Below are 21,737 nucleotides of genomic sequence, written 5' to 3' on the forward strand. Positions count from 1 at the left end.
GGGAGCACACATGGGTCAGGCACCTGAACTCCCCAGCCGTGCCATTAGCATGCGAAGGTGGGAAGAGAGTAGTGAACTTGGTTGGGTAAATTTGGGTATCCCCGAGTCCTACTCACACTCAGAAGCACTGTAGGTTGCGCTATGAGCTGACGTATGAAATGAAATGAGCTCCTGCAGCTGGTGGAGATCTGTGCCTGGCTGGGGAACAGCTGGCTCCAGCTCTGCACGTAAGAAAACTCAACGGAGGAGGAGGAAAAAAATCCCCAGTGCCGGGTGTTTATGTTTCACCCTGCTCCAGCTGATGCGCTCCAGCTGACGGAGCCAGCCGGCTGTTTGGGATCAAACCCGGAGGCTTTCCCCACACCACACCAGGGAGAGTGGGACCGGCGGGCAGAGCGCAGCAGGGGCCAGGGAGCGTGCCAGCAGCATGCAGCAGGGCTGGGTGCTCTGAGAGAGCAGCGCACCGCACGTGGCACAGAGCCGCGGGGCTCTCCAGAGCTGGGAGAGGAAGATAAACAAGGAGAGAATTACCAAAAATGACACATGTGCTGTGGCCAATGCCCCTCCCGCCGACACAGGCTTTCCTACAGTGCAATTTGATTTATCAAAACAACAGGACGAGCATTTCTCAGTACCTCTACAAGCAAAAGCAGCCTGCAATTTCAGCTCGCTGCGCCGCTGCCTTTCCCACTGCAGTCGTGGCCAAAACGATGTCTCAGAATAGCAAGCCCTACAAAAAACAAACTCTACCTCCCCATTTGTGGCAAGTCTCAGCTCGTGAGCTGACTATCCCTGCCCTCTTCTCAGCATCCAGGTGATGTGTTGGGCAGCCCGTGCTCAGTATCCAACCACAGGATGTTTTCCAAGTTTAACAACTTGAGGAGAACATCTACTGAAAAAAAAAAACAAAACAACCCAAAGTACCCCTTAAATACAGAAACAGGGAAATTTATGAAAATCTGTTGTTTGTCTCCCTCCTCTGGAGGGATGCACTACATAAATAACACCCCTGCCGTACCTGGGGTTAATCCTGCACCTCTCCAAAATAGCTGGGGAAGTGGTGTTTCCAGGCTGCTCTGCTGGGGCTGCCAGGAGGAAAGCTGGGCGAGTGCCCAAGCGGAGCTCAGATCTGCACCTCACCTGCTGCTGGATGCTCCCAGAGGGCAGGATCAGGCTCATGGAAAACAGAAAGAGCCCTGAAAAAGCTTGGGGCAGCTGTACCCTTGGCACTTCTGCTGGAGGAAGGTCCCTTTAAAAAGTAATCTTAGGGAAGAGGAAGGAACGGGAAAATTACTGGTGAGACTTCTCTGAATTCTTTGTTGTTTTTCAAAGTCAGCCTTTGGCAAGTCAGGCATGGTGAGCCAAAGCAGCCCCTTCTTTTTAAGGTCTGAGGTTCCAAAATAATAGCAATATACTTTGTACTGTCATTTCTGCACACAGAATCCCGAGCTACTCCCACCTATCTAAAAGCTTTAAAACAGCCTCTGCTCTGCTGCTAAACCATCTCTTTCCCATCCTCGAGGTGGCCCAGGCAGGCTGGCAGTCTGAACACCGGGATCTTTGCATGCTGCACGCATGCTGAGCACTGAGGCAGGCAGGCAGCATTGCTGCCTCATGTCTTTCCCTTAAGTTACCTTTATGAATCATTCCAGCTGCTGGGGCTCCTGCTCACAGCTTCTCACGTTATCCCTGCACAGGAGAAACGTCCTCGTGAACAGAATAGCCTCAGTGCTGGGAACCTCCAGGTGAGCCCTGCTTCTCAATACCTGGATGCGCCCAGTGAGCAGCCCGCTATTCACAGCTGGCACAGCAGCAGTGCAAAGTGCTGCCAGCACGCGAGGAACAAAGTCAGCATTTACTCCAAGATCAATCGGCAGCCATGGAGGCTCAAAGGAAGGCAGTAATAAGCCGCCGTGTGCCTGTTGGGCAGGCAGCCAAAGGCACACCTGCTGCACGTGGCTGTCGCACGCCGGCACAGGGGACTGCCTCGAGAGCCCTGACATGGGGATCCTGAGATGGGGAGGCAGAACGGAGCACTCCTGCACAGACGTGGTGAGAGGTGTGGATGTGGGAAAGGACCAGGGGTTTTAGCAGAAAGTCTCAGCTGAGCTGTGCTAAAGGATGGAGAGCAGCAAAAAGTAACATCGTCCTTTAGTGAAGGGGAGCTCAAGAGCCGTCATCCCTTCACACAAGTGCAAAACACAGCCCATTCCTGCCCACAGCCTGTGTCCAGCCCTGACTCACCCCAGCATTCTTTTAAATGGTCCATTTGGAATGAAGACATCAAACAATCAACAACTACAAAAGCAGAGAAAGTCTGCAGACCTGCAAAATTCGCTTGGTAAGACTGAGTTGCTCCTAATAAGCAGTGTCCATGCTCCCCCAGCAAGATTACACGACTCCATGCTCCCAAGCTAAGGAGAAAAGCCCAGATTGGGTATTGCTGTGGAGCTGCTGCTCAAGCTAGTTGCTGAATCTCTCTGACATTTATGGATTTAGCACCAAAGTTAAGCAGGCTTGACATCTAGCATTTGACAGGACTCCTGTAAGTCAAGCCAAACTCCCAAGAAAGCAAGTTGCACAGGTAATAGCAAATCAATGCAGTTTTATTGGCCGCTGTAGCTAAGATGTGTAGAATTAGATAATTTTAACAAACAAAATAGAGAAAAAAAAATGGTACTTGTAAAAATAAGCTTTTCTGGAGTTTTCCAGAGCAAGGTGCCAGATACCACAACACAACTTTTTGCCGCACTAAGGGAAAACAAATCCTCAGAATGACCAGGAAACAACTATTTCAGTTCCAGCACAGACACACACACTTGCCTCTTGCTTTTGCCCATGCCTATAATCATTTTTGACTGCTCAGAAGCAAATTTAACAAAGAAGTGGCAGGTGTGAGTTCAGTTCAATGTAATCCAAATCTCATCTATGCTGAAAGAAACTGAGATGAGCAGTTGCTGAGAAAAGGGGTGGAACAGAAGCGTTGTGAATACACAAGGCACAAAGCTGAAGGACTTGCAGTAACAGCAGTCTTGAATGCATGGACAAGCAGCAGTGCTCATCTTGTCACCAACTCAAAACTTCTTGCTCACATTCCTTAGTTACTTGCAGGTGGCTCCAGCAGCTTTTCCTGGGAGAACAGGGACATATGGAAAACCTGTCCTTATGCATGGCACAGAGTTTTGTCCATGATGGAGTCTAATAAGTCACAGAAGTTCACCTTCTTGTGACCAGTAGCACGTACTGCTCCCAATTGCTGTCTTCTCTCAGAAGAGATTCTGGAGTGTTTCACAACAGTAGGACCACAGTTTGGAATTACATCTCACCTTCTAGCATCTTGCTCCTTCCACAGAGTCGCTTGTTGTTCTTCGTATTGAGGAAAACACATCCTGAACACCTCACATACACTCAGTTTCAAAGATCAGCCTGACTTTCACCTGGCTGGACAGCGTTTATTACCTGTATACTTCCTAGCCTATTTACACTGAAAGTCGAAAGTGATTACCTCACCTGTACAGCCCTCTTCACTAGCTTTTTCTCCCCCTCAAAACACACAATATATTGTGCCTCTGGACAGTCTCCAGCATGCCTGTCCCTCCCACACTACAACTGGGCAGGTCCCATTAACAATCTAGTTTCCAAAAGGTCACATTTCTACACTATTTCACACAAACGTGAAAGTTACCATTCCTGAAGCTTGGCCAACAACATTTAGGTTTAAAAGACGTTACAAAAATACTCCATGTGCACGACATTCCCATCCTCAATCATTCAGCAAGCTGAACACCTATCTTCGTGACCGTTTGTGCTCTATGAGCAGCACAACAAGTCTTCTCCTCAGGAGCTTTATTTCCTTTGCATATGACTTGCAAAATAAGTCCTTCAGTCTGTTGCGCAAGGCAGATAAAGAAGGCAGGCTGTGGCAATTTGGGATGTTTAGCATGATGTCAAAGAACTCTTTCCACAGTTCAGCATTGACAAGCCTGCAAAGAACCGGAAAACAATAAAGGTATAAAAAAATTCAAAGTTTAAACTGCTACAATATTATTTCCTGCTTTTACCCTGTGAAGCAGTTCCCCATGCAATTAAACCCATGGATTTTAAAGCACTGGCATGTAAGTGCAAGCAACACTGGACAGAATGTAGGTCTGGGTCTAAGGTTACTGTACATCTCTGTAGAGAAGGAAAGACCTTTGACACCAACCTTCTGAAGGATCCTTCAGGCTTCCAGACACCACTTTCATTCTTCACTTGCATGTAAGTACCAAACAGCATGCAGTAGACTGTTGCTGCAATGCCAAAGTAGTCTGTCTAAGCAAAGCACAGACAAATTCCACATTAAAAAGGCATACTCAGACCACCAAGAACTAAACAAAAAACAAACAACAAAATAGAAAGAACCCAAAGCAAAATATCCCCCCACTCCTTGGGGTGCTCAAAGAGCAGTCTCCATTAGAAGAGGGTTCTGGATGATGCAGTGAGCTGAACCTACAGCACTGGTGCAGAAGTTCACTATTTCATACTCTATTTATGCTAGATGCATGCCTTGAGCCCTGAATATTATGGCTGTCTATACAGTGTCTTACCTGGTAGTTCCATGGTTTCTGGGTCAGCATTTCAATACACTGGAACCCAGATGTTTCACACTTTGCAGTAAACGCAGTTCCTTCAGGAAAGAGTTTCATGTCTATACTCTGTCCCAGATCAATGAGAGTCAGGCCATGAGAGAGATCATCTATGTCACACGTGTCGTTGTCCAGAAACCTTCAACCAATACAAGCAGCAGCAATCAGAGACTGCAATGCCACGATATGGTGGCATCTCACGTAGTCAAGGGAAATACTTGCCTTTCTCCAAGCATGAAATTATCGGGTTTAATGTCACCATGAATGATTTTGCAGCTATGGAGTTCTTCTACCATATGAAGAATCTTTACAGCAAAATAGACTACAAATGCTTGAGGCATCACCTTTTCAGGAAGCTTTTTGTAAATGTTTATGGCATTCTGCATAAAAAAACCAAACATAGGAAAGAACCATCAGCTACACAGAAACAACTCTACATGAATTTCATGTTCATATTCATAATAAGCACAGACAGTGAAGTTCCATAAAGTGAAGAGACTTCTGCATATCACAACATAGCAGCACTCAAAAAGGAACGCAGATGTTCAGAGCACAAGTTGAGTGCACTTACCAGCAAAGTTCCATAGTTATAGAGCTCACCAATCAAAATGCTTCCATTTTGAAAGAAATGAGCAGAATAAAGGTGGATATAAAGATGATGGATACTTGGATCGAGCCTTTCTACCAGTTGGGTTGCTATGTAGAATTCCCAAGGATTGGCAGGTTTCTGGACCTGTAAGAAAAGGTTCATTACTGGGTGGATCTGCTAACAATAAAGCAGTCCTCCTCAGCTTTATTTCTTGAACACCAGACTAATGCACCTAAGCACTAAGCACAAAATGCTTGTATCTACAGTATTCAACCTCAGGATAGCAAACTCCACCATATTGAATCATAGTTCCATTATGGCTTATCTGCTTTTTAATGTTATTTAAAACGTCAGTCTTTAACGTTGATGTTTCAGTCTCCTGGTGGCAACATACAGTTTGTTTAAGGGAAGGCTTACAGCGAGTTCAAAACAGGAAAACCTGATGCTGAGCATCAGCTATTTGGCTTAGGGGGAGGAAAGAAATTTCTTAGACATTACCTTTACCCTATTAGAAAGCTCTTAGTTAAGTGTTATGCAAAAAATATTTATTTGCAGGAAGACTGAAATATTGTGGATTCACAAAAAGGCTTCAAAGCTATGAAACAAAGATCTGATGGGGGTGAAGTGTTGACTCAATTGCACGGTCACATTTCAGCCAGGCTGTAGTAAGTGCACACGTGGGCTTTTAGCCAACAGCAGACACAGGGTTGCATGATCTAGCATAACCCTCTTGTGCTAAGCTGACCTCACAGTTGTGCAGACTTTCTTTTTGGCAGTAATTCTGATGAAAGTCCATCCTATCACCTGTTGCTCATTCCTGCAGTGAAGCAGCTTGTGGAAGGGGAGAGCAGGGAGTGAGCTGCTCAATCTATGACTGCCATCTAGACAAGCTTGTTTGTTAATAAAACTGCACCCTAGAGGCATCAACTAGCAGAGTACGCAACAGCCAGCTGCCACCAGAAAGGCTGGCTGCACAATGGAAAATGAGTGCTGGTTGAGTGCAGAACACATGTGGAAAAGTAGCAGGTACACACTTGGGAAGGTGCACAGCCCTTTCAGAGTGACCTTATAGCATCAGCTGTTGCACCAATTTAGTCCACAGCAAATGAAAATGTGCATAAGGGCATTCACACAAGTAGCCAGCCCTGTTCAGCTGAGAAAGATATCCTAAAAATTATAGCCAGGTTACTTGTGACTACTTGATAGAGAGAAGATCAAGAGGGAGTCAAGACAAATTGATGAAAATAAAATAACTTTCCACACAATGCATCAGACATTGCAGCACTCAAACTGAACGAAGCTTGACCTGAGCAGAATTAATCCAGGGAGGATTAGATTACTGGAAGACTACAGAATTTTCCAATACTACTTACCTTGAATATTACTTTCTGATTGTTTCTAGGGTCACTTGCATTCAGAACAGAAGCCTGGTAGACTTGAGCAAAAGCTCCTTCTCCAACCAAGCTGTCCACACAGACTGAGAGGGAACCTTCACAAGACAGAAGAGATTAGCAAGCCCCACTTGCAAACTTCAGCAAAAAGATGCAATTACTCAGCCAAAAGAAAACACACCAGTCATACATAAGTTAGTGCTTTAATGCTAGTGCTAGGCTTTCACTACTTTGCTCTTCTTGCTAACCAAGCTTTTCATAAAAGAGAACCCATAATCACCCTTGAGAAGGAGTGCTGTGAAGTACCACATACTAAAAAGAAAAAAAAAGAAAAAAAAAATCAGTGTTTCTATTTTTGCTTGACTCCAAAGTGCATTTCTTAAAAAGTAAACACTAATGTTTACATGCAAGTATGTTGCAATTACTGTCACACAGACTTTGTTGACAGAGGACTGCTGCTGTCCCATACAAAGTGCAAGAGTTGCATCATAGATGACCAGGAGAGGAAAACTAACAAAGGTTTTTGCTCCTTACTCAGAACACCAGTCAAAAATGGTTGCATTCTGACTACAAAAGACAAAACAAAGTGGTCTAATTTCAAATCTGAAGTCCAGATAGTCTGGAAACTATTTGGATATATCCATAAGTAAGCTGGATTAGAAAAATAAGTAGTTCAGAAGTTTCCAGAAAAGTCTGTAAAAGTGCTTCAGAATGCAATGTTTGAAGTAGCTCTTACCAAGATGGAGTTCAGCCCTCGCTTGGATAGATGGAAGAACAGATTTCCATTCAAAATAGTTGGCATAGGTGTTGAGTGGCTTACGGAGCTCTGATAAGAATTTGCAAATCAACTCCTTATCCCAAGGGTTCTCAACAAGGACTTCAGGAAAAAAAGAAAAAGATTTAAGCCATAAGGAAAGTGTCATTTCAAAGAGGTACCACAAGCTTATAACTGAATGAGTACGATCAATCCACACTCATCCTTCCATTGCTGGTGCATAAGCAGCAATCATCCTGCAGGAGCCACAGGACATCGTGCTTACTGCAGTGACCACCTTCACAGTGGAACAAAGCACTGCTCCAACAACACGATGCTGCTCCAGTCTCAGACTTCACAGAAGAAAAATCACAGCCAAGGCTCCATACCTGAAGCTCCACCAGTCCTGGCTGTCCTGCTGTCCTGCTCAGTTCTGGACAGTTTTTCATGGGAAGTCTTGTCCACCCCAAGAGATGAAGGATATTCAGCTCTAGTAGTGGTAATCTGCTCGTGTAATTTGTGAGAAGCAGCTGCAGTGATGGCATTTCCTTGACACTCCCCTTGATTTGCAGTGTGTTTAAGAGCAGAGCTATATATTTAAGAAAAAATAAACAACTTTTAATTGGCAGTACTTCCATGCCATTTTTACCTCTTCACTAAGCCAGAGGACAAACAGCTGCACCCGCTTGCCATAACCATAAGAACTCTGGGCACAACTTGCCATATAAAGAAAAAGAACCACCTCTACAAGCTATCTGCATCTTCAAGCAGCAAATAAATCTGTTCAAAACCAACAGAGCCCAGCAGGCTTATCAGCATTCCTTATTTGCTCATGACTCTTTTATGCATTGCAATCATTGACTCCTTCCTAATGCCTGCACATCATTTCTGACAAAACCTTCTGTAGAAAGCCTCACGCTCTGGATCAAAGATACTTCACACACCAACAGTTCTGCTCAGCTGCTCCAACCTCCGCATTAATAACACTGAAAAATGCACCCCACAGCAGGGAGCATGCAGGCAGAATTGGCAAGCTGAAGTTTGCCTTCAAATGCATGTAAGCAAGGACTTAACCAGATCACTGACAGTGGTGCGTGCACCTGAGTGTGAAACATGCATTACAAAGAAAGGTACTGTTGAGCCCCCCATGGAAACCCTTTAAAAAGACACCACAGGAGGTCCAGACGGCCACCAGTACAATAATTAAGTTGCTGTAGTTGATGAAAGTCAGGCATTTGCCAGACATGTCACTTTCACCCACACACTCTGCAAACACTGCTTCCCAAACGCTGCAGGAGCACCACTATCGACCAGCTCTTATTTTGCCCCCCCAGGGGCTGTAAGACATTTGCAGCAGTGGTACAATAGCTAAAGCACTTGTTACCCACGTCGTGTGCCAGAAAACTGAAGTTACACAAGCATTTTTGCAGATATTATCACCATAGGTTCACACAGCTCTGCAAAGTGCTAATATGTATGCTAAACAGAGTCAAGCTGATACCAGTATGTTAGCTCTGGATTACTTGGAGGGCTCGACCCAATTACAACACAGCAGACTTGCCTACTCTGGCATAAATTTGCATTGCAGCCTGAAGTCCTGAAAATCTCACCCAGTCAGTCAATGCCATACCTTAGCTTCTTAGTTTTTGCCTTCTTGTGCAGTTCTTCAGAAAATTCCAAATCCATTTGCTTCAAGTCATTCTTGGAAGCTGAACAGAGGGAGTAGCAACGATAAAACATGCTTATTTTGCCCAAAAGGCAAGCACGTTTAGACCATTATTTCCAACACAAGAAGGGAAAGTCACACTGCAACTGTGGAAGCTGCTGAGGTACCATGAGAGCTACAACTGAACAAGTCTATTTTAAAATAAACAAGGGGAACACGATAGCTTGATTTGTTTAGAGAAGAGTATTCCAGAGCTGAAAGAGGGGTAGATAAAAATAAGGGACCTCACCAAAGAAGGTGCTGCTGGGATTTCAGTCAACTGTTTGGCTTTTCACAGACTGGAAAATCCTCCACAGAGGTTCAGATTAGACCAGTCAAAGGCTCTCTGGTCCCTTGCCACCTTATCTTTTTTGCTCCCAATTAAAAAAACATTTGGAAAGCATAAGTGCTGGGCCTGCCCATACTCCTAGCTGTTGTTTTACCAGGGATTTGCATTTAGAAGTTGTAGCAGTGGGAGCAATACCTGTGCCTTACTTGGCAAGGCCTGCAAGGTAACTAGGGCACAGATATGGAGGTGAGAAGCATTGAATTTGATGCTCTAAACCTGAAGCATTCACTATTTTACTATTTTACCTTTGTCCTCCAAAGCTGGCCGTGAACGCACTGACAGGTAATTGAACGGTGTTGATACAAGCCGGGCAGCTTCTGTAAAGTCTCTTGTGTTGTTTGGACAGGAAGCCAATGTTTTATTGGTACATGATGCATTCCACACTATACAATCATCCTGCAAGAACTCTGGTGTCCTCGTCTCTTCCTAGACAGGAAAATAAATACACAGACTTAAGCTAAGCCATCAGAACTAACCTGTCAGATCCACACTGTGACATGTTAGCAGTCAGCCTCAATAACACAGTGTTGTGTGTGTGTGTGAACATGCAAAAAATAAAGGAGTGGCAATATAGCCTAAATCACAGGCTTATGTAGTTTGGTTCTGTATCAGATCTGCATGTGGGCAGTAGTCAACTTCACAGCAAAATGCTGGACGTCAAGAAATTGCCATAGTAGTCCGAAGAAGCCTAAAGTTTAAGCAGCCTAAAGTTCAACTCTTCTCCACAGCTATGAGAAGCACGAGGTGGTTAGCACAGCTTCAAGCACCTCTGGCTCCCTGTCATTCCTTTCCTAACACAGATGCCAAATCTACACATCAGCCTCAATCAGATTTGGTCTGGAAACAGAAATCCCCCTCTTAAGCTCCTAGCTTTGTTTTTGTTCCAAAATGAAAATTAACTGAAAAAGCTCATCTCATAGGCAGAAAACAGAAAGGGGTATTGAGACTTGAACGAGCTAAGCGTAGCAGGACGGGGATGGAACAAAGGCAGCTGCCCTCTAAATACCCAGCCCTTGCTGTCAAGGCCAATTCCTGCAATAAGATGAAACACTCACTTCTGTGCAGTCAGTCAAGGGCCGCTCTCCAATATTTCTGGGCTCTTCTGTCTTGCTTTTTGGTGGTGGAATCCTGACAAAACAGGTAGGTTAGAATAACTTTTCCTTAAAGCCTTTTCAAAGGAGTCTAATGGTAAGACAGACTTCTAAAGAGAAATCCATTTGTATATAACCTAGAGAAATTGCAGTAGCTCAAAGAAACTAGCTATCCACACTCGGCCTGAAAATTAAGGGCCTGAAGTATGCTGTCCAAAACAGGAAAGTTACGTCATTCTACAGAGAAGCAACTGCAGCTTTCTGGTGCCACTTTGCCACAGCTCACACTGATTTCACTCGAGCCAATCCTGATATTGCAAATACAGTCATAGAAAATTTGTACACCTAGAATTGATTCTATTCCACATCTTCTTAACGAGCCTTACTCAGTTGGTTTTTTCCTCCTTACCCATTGTTCTCTTTTTCCTCTTCATCTTCAAAGATAGAAAACATGGGTACAACAGGGGCGACGACGTTAGTTTTCATGGTTCCATCAAGCTCTTAAAAATAAAAGATCACTGATGTTCATAAAAATTCACATTTCCCCCCAGTTAAACAGGTGATGGGATTGGATTCGCAGCTTTTCTTTCGGGCTACTGCACTTTTATGTCAGGCACAGATATGGCAGAGCAACGCACCTATTAGTAGCTATGATTCCTGTTCTGAGGAAGGTCAGTAGCTGGATGAATTAGTTTGGGCACACAAGGACTTGAAATAGAGATACTTTCTTGGAAAGCCCAGACAAACTCTAAGAAAACAAAGCAGACTGGCAAGGCAAAGGTGCAAGTGCTTGACAGAGTGTGAGATGCCGTCATGGCTACGTTCAGCTACACCAAGAGGGCCTTCAGAGCTGCCACTCAGCTGCTCTTTCCAATAAACTTTTGGAAATGCACCTGACTTTTCCATCTCAGAAACAAAGTATCCAGGAATACATAAGCTTTCTTGGCTGCATCTGGCCGGTTACAAAATATCTCTGAACTCACTGTTGTCTGAAAGCCCAGCGCTGGTTTACAATCTCAGCTGTTACAGATAAACTGAAGATTCAGGGACTAACACCCAGCCTGCAAAAGGTTCTAAAACAAAAACTCTTAAAGTAGCAGCTGTGCCTTTTTCAAAATCAAGACTTTAAGTACCACTAAAATATCTACAGAGAACCTAATTAGGACATTAATAGGCTGCTAGTAGTAAACTCATGCCTAAACTCATGCCTTCCTCAGACTGCGCACTGCCATCCAGAACCTTGTCAGTAAATTCATTATCAAGTTAAGCAGCTGCTCCTTCACTCTACACCTACTTAAGAAACTTTTTCCCTTGCAATTATGAGGCCTGGGTGAGCAGGAAGGAAAGGGGTGAAATCTCCTGGCACAGAAAATAAAAGCACGTACCGCTTTTGCAGAAAAAGGCTTCAAATTGCTCCTCGCTTTCTTCCAGAGGAGTTGATTCAGGGAAGACAGGTGTTTGAAATACATCCATTAGGAATCCTAACAACAACACCACCACCACCACCCAGAAGAAAGTATTGTCAGAGGTTTTTCCACTGTGTAGCAGTCAAATCAAATGCCAATTATTACAATTCTTAGCATTTGTCAAATGCCAGTGATCAGTTATTCTTTGGTATTTCATTTGAACACTGCATAACTGAACAAAAACAGAAAGATCAGACCTAGCCAATGCGTAACCATTGGTGCAATGACTTTTCTGCTCTTGAACCTCTCAAAGATGACACTTGCAGTTCTTGTATTATTTTTTTCTCTTAGTGGCCTGGGTTGAAAAGGACCACAATGATCATCTAGTTTCAACCCCCTGCTATCTGCAGAGTCGCCAACCAGCAGACCAGAAGGAGCAACTTATTTATATTCTGAAGGAGCAACTTCCTTATCTTTCTAGAGATTGAGATATCTAATGAACAACTCAAGGTCTGCATTTTTTTTTTTAAAGCTCTTTATAAGTTTATCTGCAGCTGCAGTTGTTTGCTACGTGGTAGTAGTCAAGAGGCTTCCTATCACAACTGAAGAACACGATAGGAGTGACAGAAGGACAGAACAGCATCAGGACATTACACTCCACATCTGACATCAGAAACAAAATTGCAATTTCCATTTCAGTACTTTGAAAAAAAATCAGTGTTTAGAGAAGATGATGTACAGATGTTCAATAAATAGGGAGACCTCTTGCATGAGGTACCCCTGTATCAGCTTTGGAGGGGAGCTCAACTTCAACCCAAGTTATTAACTTCGGATCATTCTCCCACGTTAGCCTGCAACAGGTCTCAGAGTCACTGACAGTGCTGACAAGAGCCCTCAACTAACAGGCTGCACAAAGCAGCTCAGCCTGGGGCTAACAGTATGTTAATGAAGCATTTCTCACTTGAGGTAAGTTCTACTCCAGTCGAGGTATTGGGTCATCCACTCAGTTGCAGAAGGGCATGGTACCAGTACCACTAATTTTACTTTTTTCCCCTCTTTGAAAGAGCTGTACAAATGCCCATTTGTAGAAAACCTCATTGAATATTCTGCTCCACTAAAATTACCAAGCAAGATCCCATTCAGTCCAGTGAAGCTAACATGTTATTCCAAATGCTTACCCAATGCTTCTTTCGTATGAACTGTTGGTGAAGGTTGCACTTTGAATGGCGTTGCCTGCATTGCTCCTCCCAGTGAGGTGTTTGGTGTAGCCTGAGAAGCATTTCCAGAAGCAAAGGAAGCATTTCCAGCTCTAGATACTGGAAAAGGAAACAGTGAGAGTATTTCTAAAGTAGCCTGGGATGGATTGTTAACATTTCAGTAGCCAATAAGAGAAATAAATAAGAAGAGTAACAGAATGACAACTCAGAGGTTTTGTAGAGCAGACTTTGGCTTATCCAGTGATCTGCTTGTTGGGAGCCCAGAGGAGACTACCCTGAAGGGCAGAAGGAACCTGGGACAAACATCTGGTCTTTGAAGACATTGTTACCAACTCGCAGGAAATATCCATTCTGACACAGTGAGTCAAGCAGACAGGAAGCCAGCAAGGACAAAAGATCTCCCAACAGAACTCAAACCAAAAAGAATTGCACAAAAGTGGGAATAGGAACTGGATACACAGAAGAGAGAATGTGAAATTGCCCCAAAGTGGGAGGAAAGAAGCTTAGCTAGGATTGGAACTGGTGAGAGATGTGGCAACAAGGGCTTTGTGTACAAAAAACAAGGGAAACTGAGGAAAGCAGGTTCACTACTCAGTGAGATCGGTGACCTAGTGAAAGATGACACAGAAATGCTTTGTCCTCATTCTTACTCTAAGGCCTGCTCCCAGGTCCTCGAAAGTTCTGGCAGAAAGCTGAGGAAGGAAGCATTACATGGGAAGCCTGGAGTTCCCAGTCAGACAAGATTAGTTTGCACAAGCTAACCAAGTATAAACAGCCTGTAAGCAGTGGCAGTTGGAAACTGGAAAGGATTAGCAGGCCTTACAGTCTATAGTCTATTTCTGCCTGTATGAGTCATCATTACAACCAGGTTACAGCTGTATTTCAGTATGTTGGTCTCATTTCTCTGCCATATCACCTCTGCAGGTGAGTAGTGGAATTAAAAACACACTCCCATTAACTTCTCTGCTTTAACCTGAGAAAAGTCCTCTCTCAAGGGCAAACCATCATTTCCCCACTTAAAAGATGACATCTAAAACAAATTAGCAGAAGACTCATCTTCTCTGAAATACCACAGTCCACTAAAACCAATATCTACTGGTGGTGACTGTGACCAGTACTGATGCCTGACGAGAAGGCAAAAACATAAGCAACAGTCAACTAACTGTTAAAACTCCTATTGAAACTCCTTTGAAATTGGAAATATGAAATACCATCTTGGCCATCTTAATGCAGAACTACAAGTAGTAGAGTGATCCCAAGGGAAGCTCAGGAACTCCTGATTCATTTCCTGCTCCTACATCCTACCCTCTATAATCTCAGGTATGATGCATCCAACAGACTTCTAGACAAAAAAAAAAAAATTAAGATCCATCCTACAGAATTCTTGCTATAGACAAGACATGGGGGATCTCATTTTACATATATACAATCAGAGTTTTCATAATTCATTTGGGAAGGAATTTCAATAGTTAAGCGCTCTTTAAAGTTAGAGAATTTGTCTTATTTTAAATGGAATGGAAATGTTAAGACTGGAACAGTGTCTTTCCATATCTGATGTAGGACTTCTGGCATGAGGTAGAGCTCTCCCATCATGTCTCACACACATTTATACTGAATATTAGGAGCTCTCAAATAAGATGGTCTATGTCCACCAAAACTGAAATGCTACATGCTATTCATCCCCAGCCAGTGAAGACCCACCAGCTATGTTGGTCTCTGTCAAAATTTACTTTATTACCTTCCACGTCCACACAAGCAGTCAGTCCAGTGGATGATGTCTTCTTAGAGTGCCTTCAGAAAAAAAGATTAAAACACATTAGCTTGAAATAAATGCCTTTCTTTAAATTCCAGGACTTAATAGTAACAGTAACCAGCAAGGTTACTAACCAGTAAGAAGGCCTTTCCCAGACTTAAAACAAAGGAAACGTCACAGAGACATCAGCCATCCTACAGCCCTCCTCGCACAGGACACAAAAATGAAGTCAAAAGAAAACATTAGAGATTGACCTGCCCCCACTCTGTCCAAGATTCTCAGTTGCCAATAGTAAAAGCCAGAAACGCAGCAGTCCTTTGAGAAAGATAAAATGCAGCCAGCAAATATTCTTCTTGAATACAATTTGCCTCCAGGTAAGCCTCCGACATAAATGAATGACAACCGTTCCATTTCTTCCTGTTGGTCAAGTCTCCTCAGCTGTGCTCATTTTGCACACCTAGTTTTCCCTCCCTGCCACTGAATTGTTTCTTTTATTAGCTGCCATATAAACCAAAACACGAGAAATAAATACAAGCACTTTTTTCTCCTCCAGAGACCTTAGAAGCCAAGATGTAACATCTGGGATTTGCATGAACTAAGCACATTCCGTAGTTTATTTCGGGCATGCCAGGGACACAAATGCTGAATAAACACTTTCGTTATGCACTGAATTTACTCCTGGTTATTACAACTAAAACACAATGTAAAAGGAATTAAAAACTGAAATGAGGACCATAACTTATAAAAGTTTGACCCATGTCTTCTGAAAAAATCTTAAGAACTTGTGGAAACCAATAACTAGAAGAGGAAGAAAAAGGCTGCCTTTTTTTTTTTTTCCCCCCTCCCAAGTTAATTCTCAGTTTCAAGTAAAGACACAGAAAGCTTGATAATCTGCAGGGCATGAATTAGCCTTTCTATACATACCCTTCTCTGGTGCTCCACTGAAGAGCTGAGTCAGGTTGTGCCCGTTCCTGAGCTGAAACCTTACTGAAAGGAGGGTGTGACAAACCATTCTGGACTTCTCTAAGCTCCTGTTGAGTTGCAGTCTCATCCTTCTTGTATGGTGCTTTCATCAGGGAGGTTGATGCCATCCTGGGGCCAGCTGGTTTTGCTGACTCCAGTGTAAGAGATTTTGATAACAAAGTACTTGACTGAGGCTGGTCTGGTACCAGACCTGAGCTTTGGCAAGGTGCCATCCAGTTCTGTTGCAGAGCTGCACTGAATGCCACATGTGGATGCACCTTTAGGAAAAAGAAAGTCTCTTAACCCCCAAAGGCCCCACATGTGTGTAACCATTGCTAGCTTGCATAACTTGTAACTGCTTCTTGCATTTAAGAAAACTTTCAGAGGCAATATCAATCTTTGAGGTTTAGCAATTAAAATTCTCTTCATTATGTATTTCAAGTTATGCCAGGTATTTGTGGTAGTCAGATATTGCAGCCTCAACTTCCAGATTTGGTTATCAAAGCACTCAGGTTACCAGGTGAAGCACAGTTAAGCTTTAAGAGAGAGTTTTATGAGGACTGCTCCTATTGAACATAATACACACTCACCACTGTATTATTTGGTGCAACAGATGTTGCAGGTGCTGGTTCCAGCCTAGTTTCCTCCAAGCTTTTCGTGAGCTGAGTGAGCTGCTCCAGCTTCTGCTGCAGGGCTTGCAGTTCGAGGACAGCCGCTTCTTTTTTCCTCACAAACTCCTTGTCTTCCTCTTCTAAAGAAGAATCATTGATATGTCATAAAAAAAAGGTTGTTGGTTTTTTTTTTTTTCTCTTCAACTTTTTTGTTTTGTTTACAAAGATCCAAGCTGCAGAAACCCAGGGATGAGTTTAAATTCTAAATAACAACATCCAGCCAGTTTGGGAATTGAAGAATTTGAAGGTAACCAAATACCACCACACTTCAGTCACTCAGCATGTTAACTGATACTTCCAAGCTCGTTCCACTCTGTTTTTGAACAGGGACACTAACTTGGGCTTTCATAAGTTTTGCAGGCTTTAGCAGAGAGTTTGAAAATACATGAGTACAGACAGGTACTAGATTTCCAACACTGTAAGAATGCTTTTGAAATAGCTAGATGGAAATGGAAGAATACCCTGTTCTTTTTGTCTTTTGAAGCGCTTGTATTTCTTGAGGTATCGGTTGGCTCTCAGCTCCTCAAATGAAAGTTCAGAGCCCTCACAAATGAGCAGGTTTTTGTCATACATTGCAACCTGTTTGCATTCCACAGCAGAAGGCAATGATGTGGGAAGAACTTCAGATTTAGAGATGTATGTAACACACGTCCTGTGAGGAAAAATAAAGGGCCCTATGTCAGCACATTGGTTTTGTTCTGAGAGCGTGTTAATTTTCCCTACAGAGATCTGGCATATTGTTTTCTTTTTGAAACTTACACTTGTTGTCTTCCATCAGAAGAGCAGGACTGAGTATCAGCAGAATCAGGACCCTAAAGGGGAAGAAAGAAATCCAATATTATAGTTAGCCATCCATTTTGACAAGACTAGCAACCAGAAAGTCCCTAAGATTGAATTCTGATTGAAGAAGTGGCAACTCAGGCCACGAGTGTAGCAACAGCAGACCAGAAAGAGTCATACAAGTTGCACACAAGAAATCTATTCCTGAAGAATTAGCTGTGTAACAGTTAGCTGTAATCTCAGATCTTTTGAAAGATGAACAAGATCCCAGAGAATCCAGACAGACAAGATGTAGATCTGGAAACTACAGTCCTCAGAAGGATTCTGGGACTACTTGAGCAGAAGACCTTGATTTCAAAATGCTAGGAGCCTAAGTTAGGGACCACTTGGGTTTGTTAAGAACAGACTGGACAGCTGTCTCCGACTTCTTTCTTTGACAAGCTATCCAATTTCAGGGCTGGGGGCAGGCAGCAAGTCTGATAACTTTAAGCTCTATTCCATCATTCCATGACACCAGTCAATACTGGCAGGCCATGTCCCCTGGGATCACATTTCATTTCTTGTGCCAGAAAAGCTGTGAAGAACCCTACCTAGTTTTGCCATACCTCAGAAGATCAACAGTGTTCCATTCTGGTACTTACCTAAGATGTCTTAGAAGTAACATAGTTTCTCTTTTGGTTTTATTGTGGGGAAGGGGGTGAAGGAAGGCGACAAAAGGGCGACAGAGTTTGGGCTGTATAGTTAACAAAAACTTCTACTGGGTACAAATAGAAACTCAGGTGGAAGTTGCTACAGACTGACCTGGCAGGTTACAGCATCCTGCTGACATTTCCCCTACAGAGGGGCTCAGGGGTTGTAGGAGAGTCATCTCCTAATGATTTCCTACATCAACAGGCCGACCTCTAAAAGAAGCCACCGCTGAGGACTAGTTGAGAAATTTCTCTGCCTCAGGAATTATTTGTTATTCATTCTCCACAAGCATACGAAAACGTAACTTGAATTTCACAGAAATTCAGTGACATCAATATTCAAGAAGCATGACTGACAAAATACTATTGATAATACTATTCCTCCAAAACAGTGGTAGCTAGATGGATCACATTTTGTCTGTGATTACTGGAAATGTGCTGAGTGATTAATAAGCACTTCTATTAGTCAAAATATTCCTATGAAGATGTGATGCTTAAACACACCACTGAAGTGTTCATGGTACCTGGAAGATTTGTTAGAACATTCTGATTTTCTTATCCAGTGACACTCTCCAATGTAAATGTTATATGAGCATCCCAGTCTTCCTTGCACTAATTTACTTCCCCAGTTTGTTACCTGATTCCTGCACGTGCTTGCCAGATCATTAAGAACTGTAACACCTGTTTGAGGAGCCATTTGATTTTCAGCATTTGAAGTTTGGAGTGGTTTTACAGTAGCAGCACCTGGGACAGATTATATTGGCTTGAATTAATGAAGAGAAAGACTTATCATTTATTAATAACTTCAAACATTAGAAAACTAATATCTCTCTTCGAACACCCTTAAGAAAACAGAAGATCAGTTTCTACAGGCAAATTATTACACTTGCAGCCACAAACTAGCTGTGAAATTCAATGATAACCCACTGTTCAGTCTTCTACAATACATGTTGCTACATTCTCAAAGAAAAAGATGCTGTTATTTTCACTATCAACGACAGAACACTCAATCACTACCCAAGTCTGATAAGGGGCACAAGCTTGCCACTAAATTTTAAGTTTTGTTATTAAAATACTATTAATCTAATTTTACAGCTGCTATTCAAATTGTTTCTGGTTTTGATTACTTATACTCCCAACTTTATTACTGGAACAGTAAAACAGTACAGTATTGAAATTGCGAGATCTCAACCTTCAGTTGCTTCATTAAATAAACCTCTGCTGGATGCTTTAACATCTTAATGCTATGGAATAGAACCAACACAGCATGTTTCCTGTGCAGAGCTCTATGAAGTGAAGATCCACTTAGAGATCAGATTAGCTGAGAGAAACAAAGCACGCAACAGCTTCCTTCACTATGACAAAACTCACTGACTGAGGTAAAAGGTTAATCTAACTTAGGTACACCTCACAGCCAAAGATCTGTAGCCTCACCTTGCAGAGAAGGATTCCAAGGATCATAATTCTGCAGCCAGCTAAATTACAAGAAACATCAGTTGTTATTAAGTAATCTGTCCCCCATTCCTTCCCATCCACCCCCAGGAACCTTTGTTTTCCTTACACAACTATTGTGCCTAGAAACATTACCCTAAAAATACTCAGAGTAGTTACAGGACCCTTATTGTTGTACACTGACGTGTACTGGTAGTTTCACATCTGTAAGAATAAAAAACCTCCACAGTACACAGAAGAGTTAGAAATAGGGTTGTTTTATCATCAGAAGAGGAGGCATCTCCTGATAAGCACCAGCTCCAGCATTTCCAATGTCTAAATGCTGAACTCCAGCAGACCCACCTCTCCGCAAAGTAACAAGTACAAGGAACTGAACCTACATATGATGATCAACATGCCCCCAATACAGACTTCAAATTCAACTCAGATCAAGAACTGATGTCTAATTCCACTGCAGTTCCAGTTATTGCCATTGACCAGAAGTGGAGGAATATCCAAGTCAATTATCAGCAGAACTGCGCATCCAGCAGGCAGCCATTGGAAATACATGCAGCTACAGGGTGATGTACATCCAGCTGACACACCATCATAAGCACACAATCATTTGACAAGTTGGATGCCATTAGCACGGCCAATTACTCCAGCTTTTAACTAACAAAGTTCACGTGTAGAATCACAGAATGGCCTGGGTTGAAAAGGACCACAATGCTCATCTACTTTAAACCCCCTGCTGTGTGCAGGGTCACCAACCACCAGACCAGGCTGCCCAGAGCCACATCCAGCCTGGCCTTGAATGCCTCCAGGGATGGGGCAGTCACAACTTCTTTGGGTGTAATAAATCCAGAGCAGGTTTGTGAAGTCAAACAGGCTGTGCTATAATTTTTAATCTATTTAAAAAAAGGACAGGAGATGAATCAACCAGATGTAGCATTTTCCTTTTCTCAGCCTCCTTCACTGAAGGCACTGCATTGGAGACTTTCTCAATACACCCTCCAAAACAGCCAGCAAATAATGAATAGCAAAGAATCATTCTTAAGCTTACACCCACATTTCCCAGCAATAACCATTGGTCTGCCTCTCCTATAGTACAGCATACCCTAAGGAAAAAAAAAAAAAAAAAAAAAAGCAACAAACACCCACAACTGAACACTATTTAAGTATTTCAGTAAATAAGAGGTGTGTCACAATTACCAGTACAGCTGTTGCAGGTTCTCTTGTGGCTGTGCCTGGTTGCGAAGTCCTTTTTGAACAACAGACACCGCACACTGCACAAGGCCTTCTTTTACAAGCTGCTGAGCCCAAGCAATATAGAAGGCAGAGACGTTTGTACCAATTCCCTGACCACACAGGTAGTCAAAATACACGCAAGGAGGGTTGATGAACTCTGCCTGCATGAGACAAAGACACGTAACCCATGAGCTCTTCCATAAGCATCCAAGGAAATCACAAGCAAAAAGGAATAACGATTTCTTTCTTACCATAGTAGGAAAGCACTATTTTCTAAAGATACAAGCACAGTGCCTTTCTTGCAGTGCAAGCAATTCGGGGCCCGGTGAGCCACAGGAGAGAGGACCCCCTCCAAGAATTTGTGCACAAAGACACACAACTTCGGAAGCAGAAAAAAGGAGCTGCGAGCTGCTTTCAGCCACAGAGCCGCCAAGCCGGAGAATAGCTTTAACTTCCTAGGACAGCTGAATTTTCCTAAGACCCTAACACCTACCAGCTTAATGCAGCAGCTCACAAATCTGCCGTCCTGGCGATACTTCTCGTCGGCCAGGAACGCCTTCACAACCTGCTCCAGGAGACGCGGCAGGCGCTTCTGTTGTTCGTGAGGCGGCAGCGAGCCCTGCACCCACCGCACGTACCTGAGAAACGAACAGGCGGGTCAGAGCCGAGCCCAGCCCCACAGCGGCGCCCGGCCGCCGGCACACCGACCTGTCCCACGGCTCCAGCGGGTCGTTCCCTTGGTAGTTTTGGATCTGCGCCTCGTAACTTCTGTAAAACAAACAACGGTCCGACCGGGCCGAGGAGCTGGCGGGCTGAAGCCCGTACGAAACCCCCGCTCCTCAGGCAGCCCGCCCCGCTTCCCGCCACGTCCCGCTCACCGTGCGATCTTCTCCTCAGCCATCCCTGCACCTCCCGCTCCAACCGCCGCCGATTTAAACTCGCCGCGCATGCGCAGTACGGCCCGGCACCGCACCCCCATTGGCCCTCCTCCCACCAATCCCGCTCACCTTCGCTGTCAAGTCCCGCCCCCTTTCACCAATCCCACTCACCTCCGCCGCCAGACCCCGCCCCCCTC

The 21,737-nt window shown here is 43.7% G+C and overlaps 1 protein-coding gene across 1 annotated transcript; it reads right to left on the minus strand.

Annotated features, from left to right (window-relative positions):
• Window positions 1-2,261: 2,261 nt before the first annotated feature.
• On the minus strand, window positions 2,262-21,594 carry BUB1 (BUB1 mitotic checkpoint serine/threonine kinase). The gene is made up of 25 exons (XM_048938059.1): window positions 21,541-21,594; window positions 21,371-21,430; window positions 21,156-21,300; window positions 20,627-20,823; window positions 19,418-19,458; window positions 18,621-18,727; window positions 17,274-17,326; window positions 16,976-17,166; window positions 16,434-16,594; window positions 15,805-16,121; window positions 14,866-14,918; window positions 13,089-13,226; window positions 11,890-11,985; window positions 10,914-11,004; window positions 10,469-10,541; window positions 9,659-9,839; window positions 8,990-9,068; window positions 7,749-7,948; window positions 7,342-7,482; window positions 6,588-6,703; window positions 5,197-5,358; window positions 4,848-5,005; window positions 4,587-4,764; window positions 4,205-4,311; window positions 2,262-3,983 (listed from the first exon to the last, which is right to left on the minus strand). The coding sequence occupies exons 1-25, from the start codon at window positions 21,561-21,563 to the stop codon at window positions 3,788-3,790; spliced, it is 3,264 nt and encodes a 1,087-aa protein (XP_048794016.1). The 5' UTR covers window positions 21,564-21,594; the 3' UTR covers window positions 2,262-3,787.
• Between the last annotated feature and the right edge of the window lie 143 nt (window positions 21,595-21,737).

The sequence above is a fragment of the Lagopus muta genome, chromosome 2 (genome assembly GCF_023343835.1).
Source record: "Lagopus muta isolate bLagMut1 chromosome 2, bLagMut1 primary, whole genome shotgun sequence".
Lineage (NCBI taxonomy): Eukaryota > Metazoa > Chordata > Aves > Galliformes > Phasianidae > Lagopus > Lagopus muta.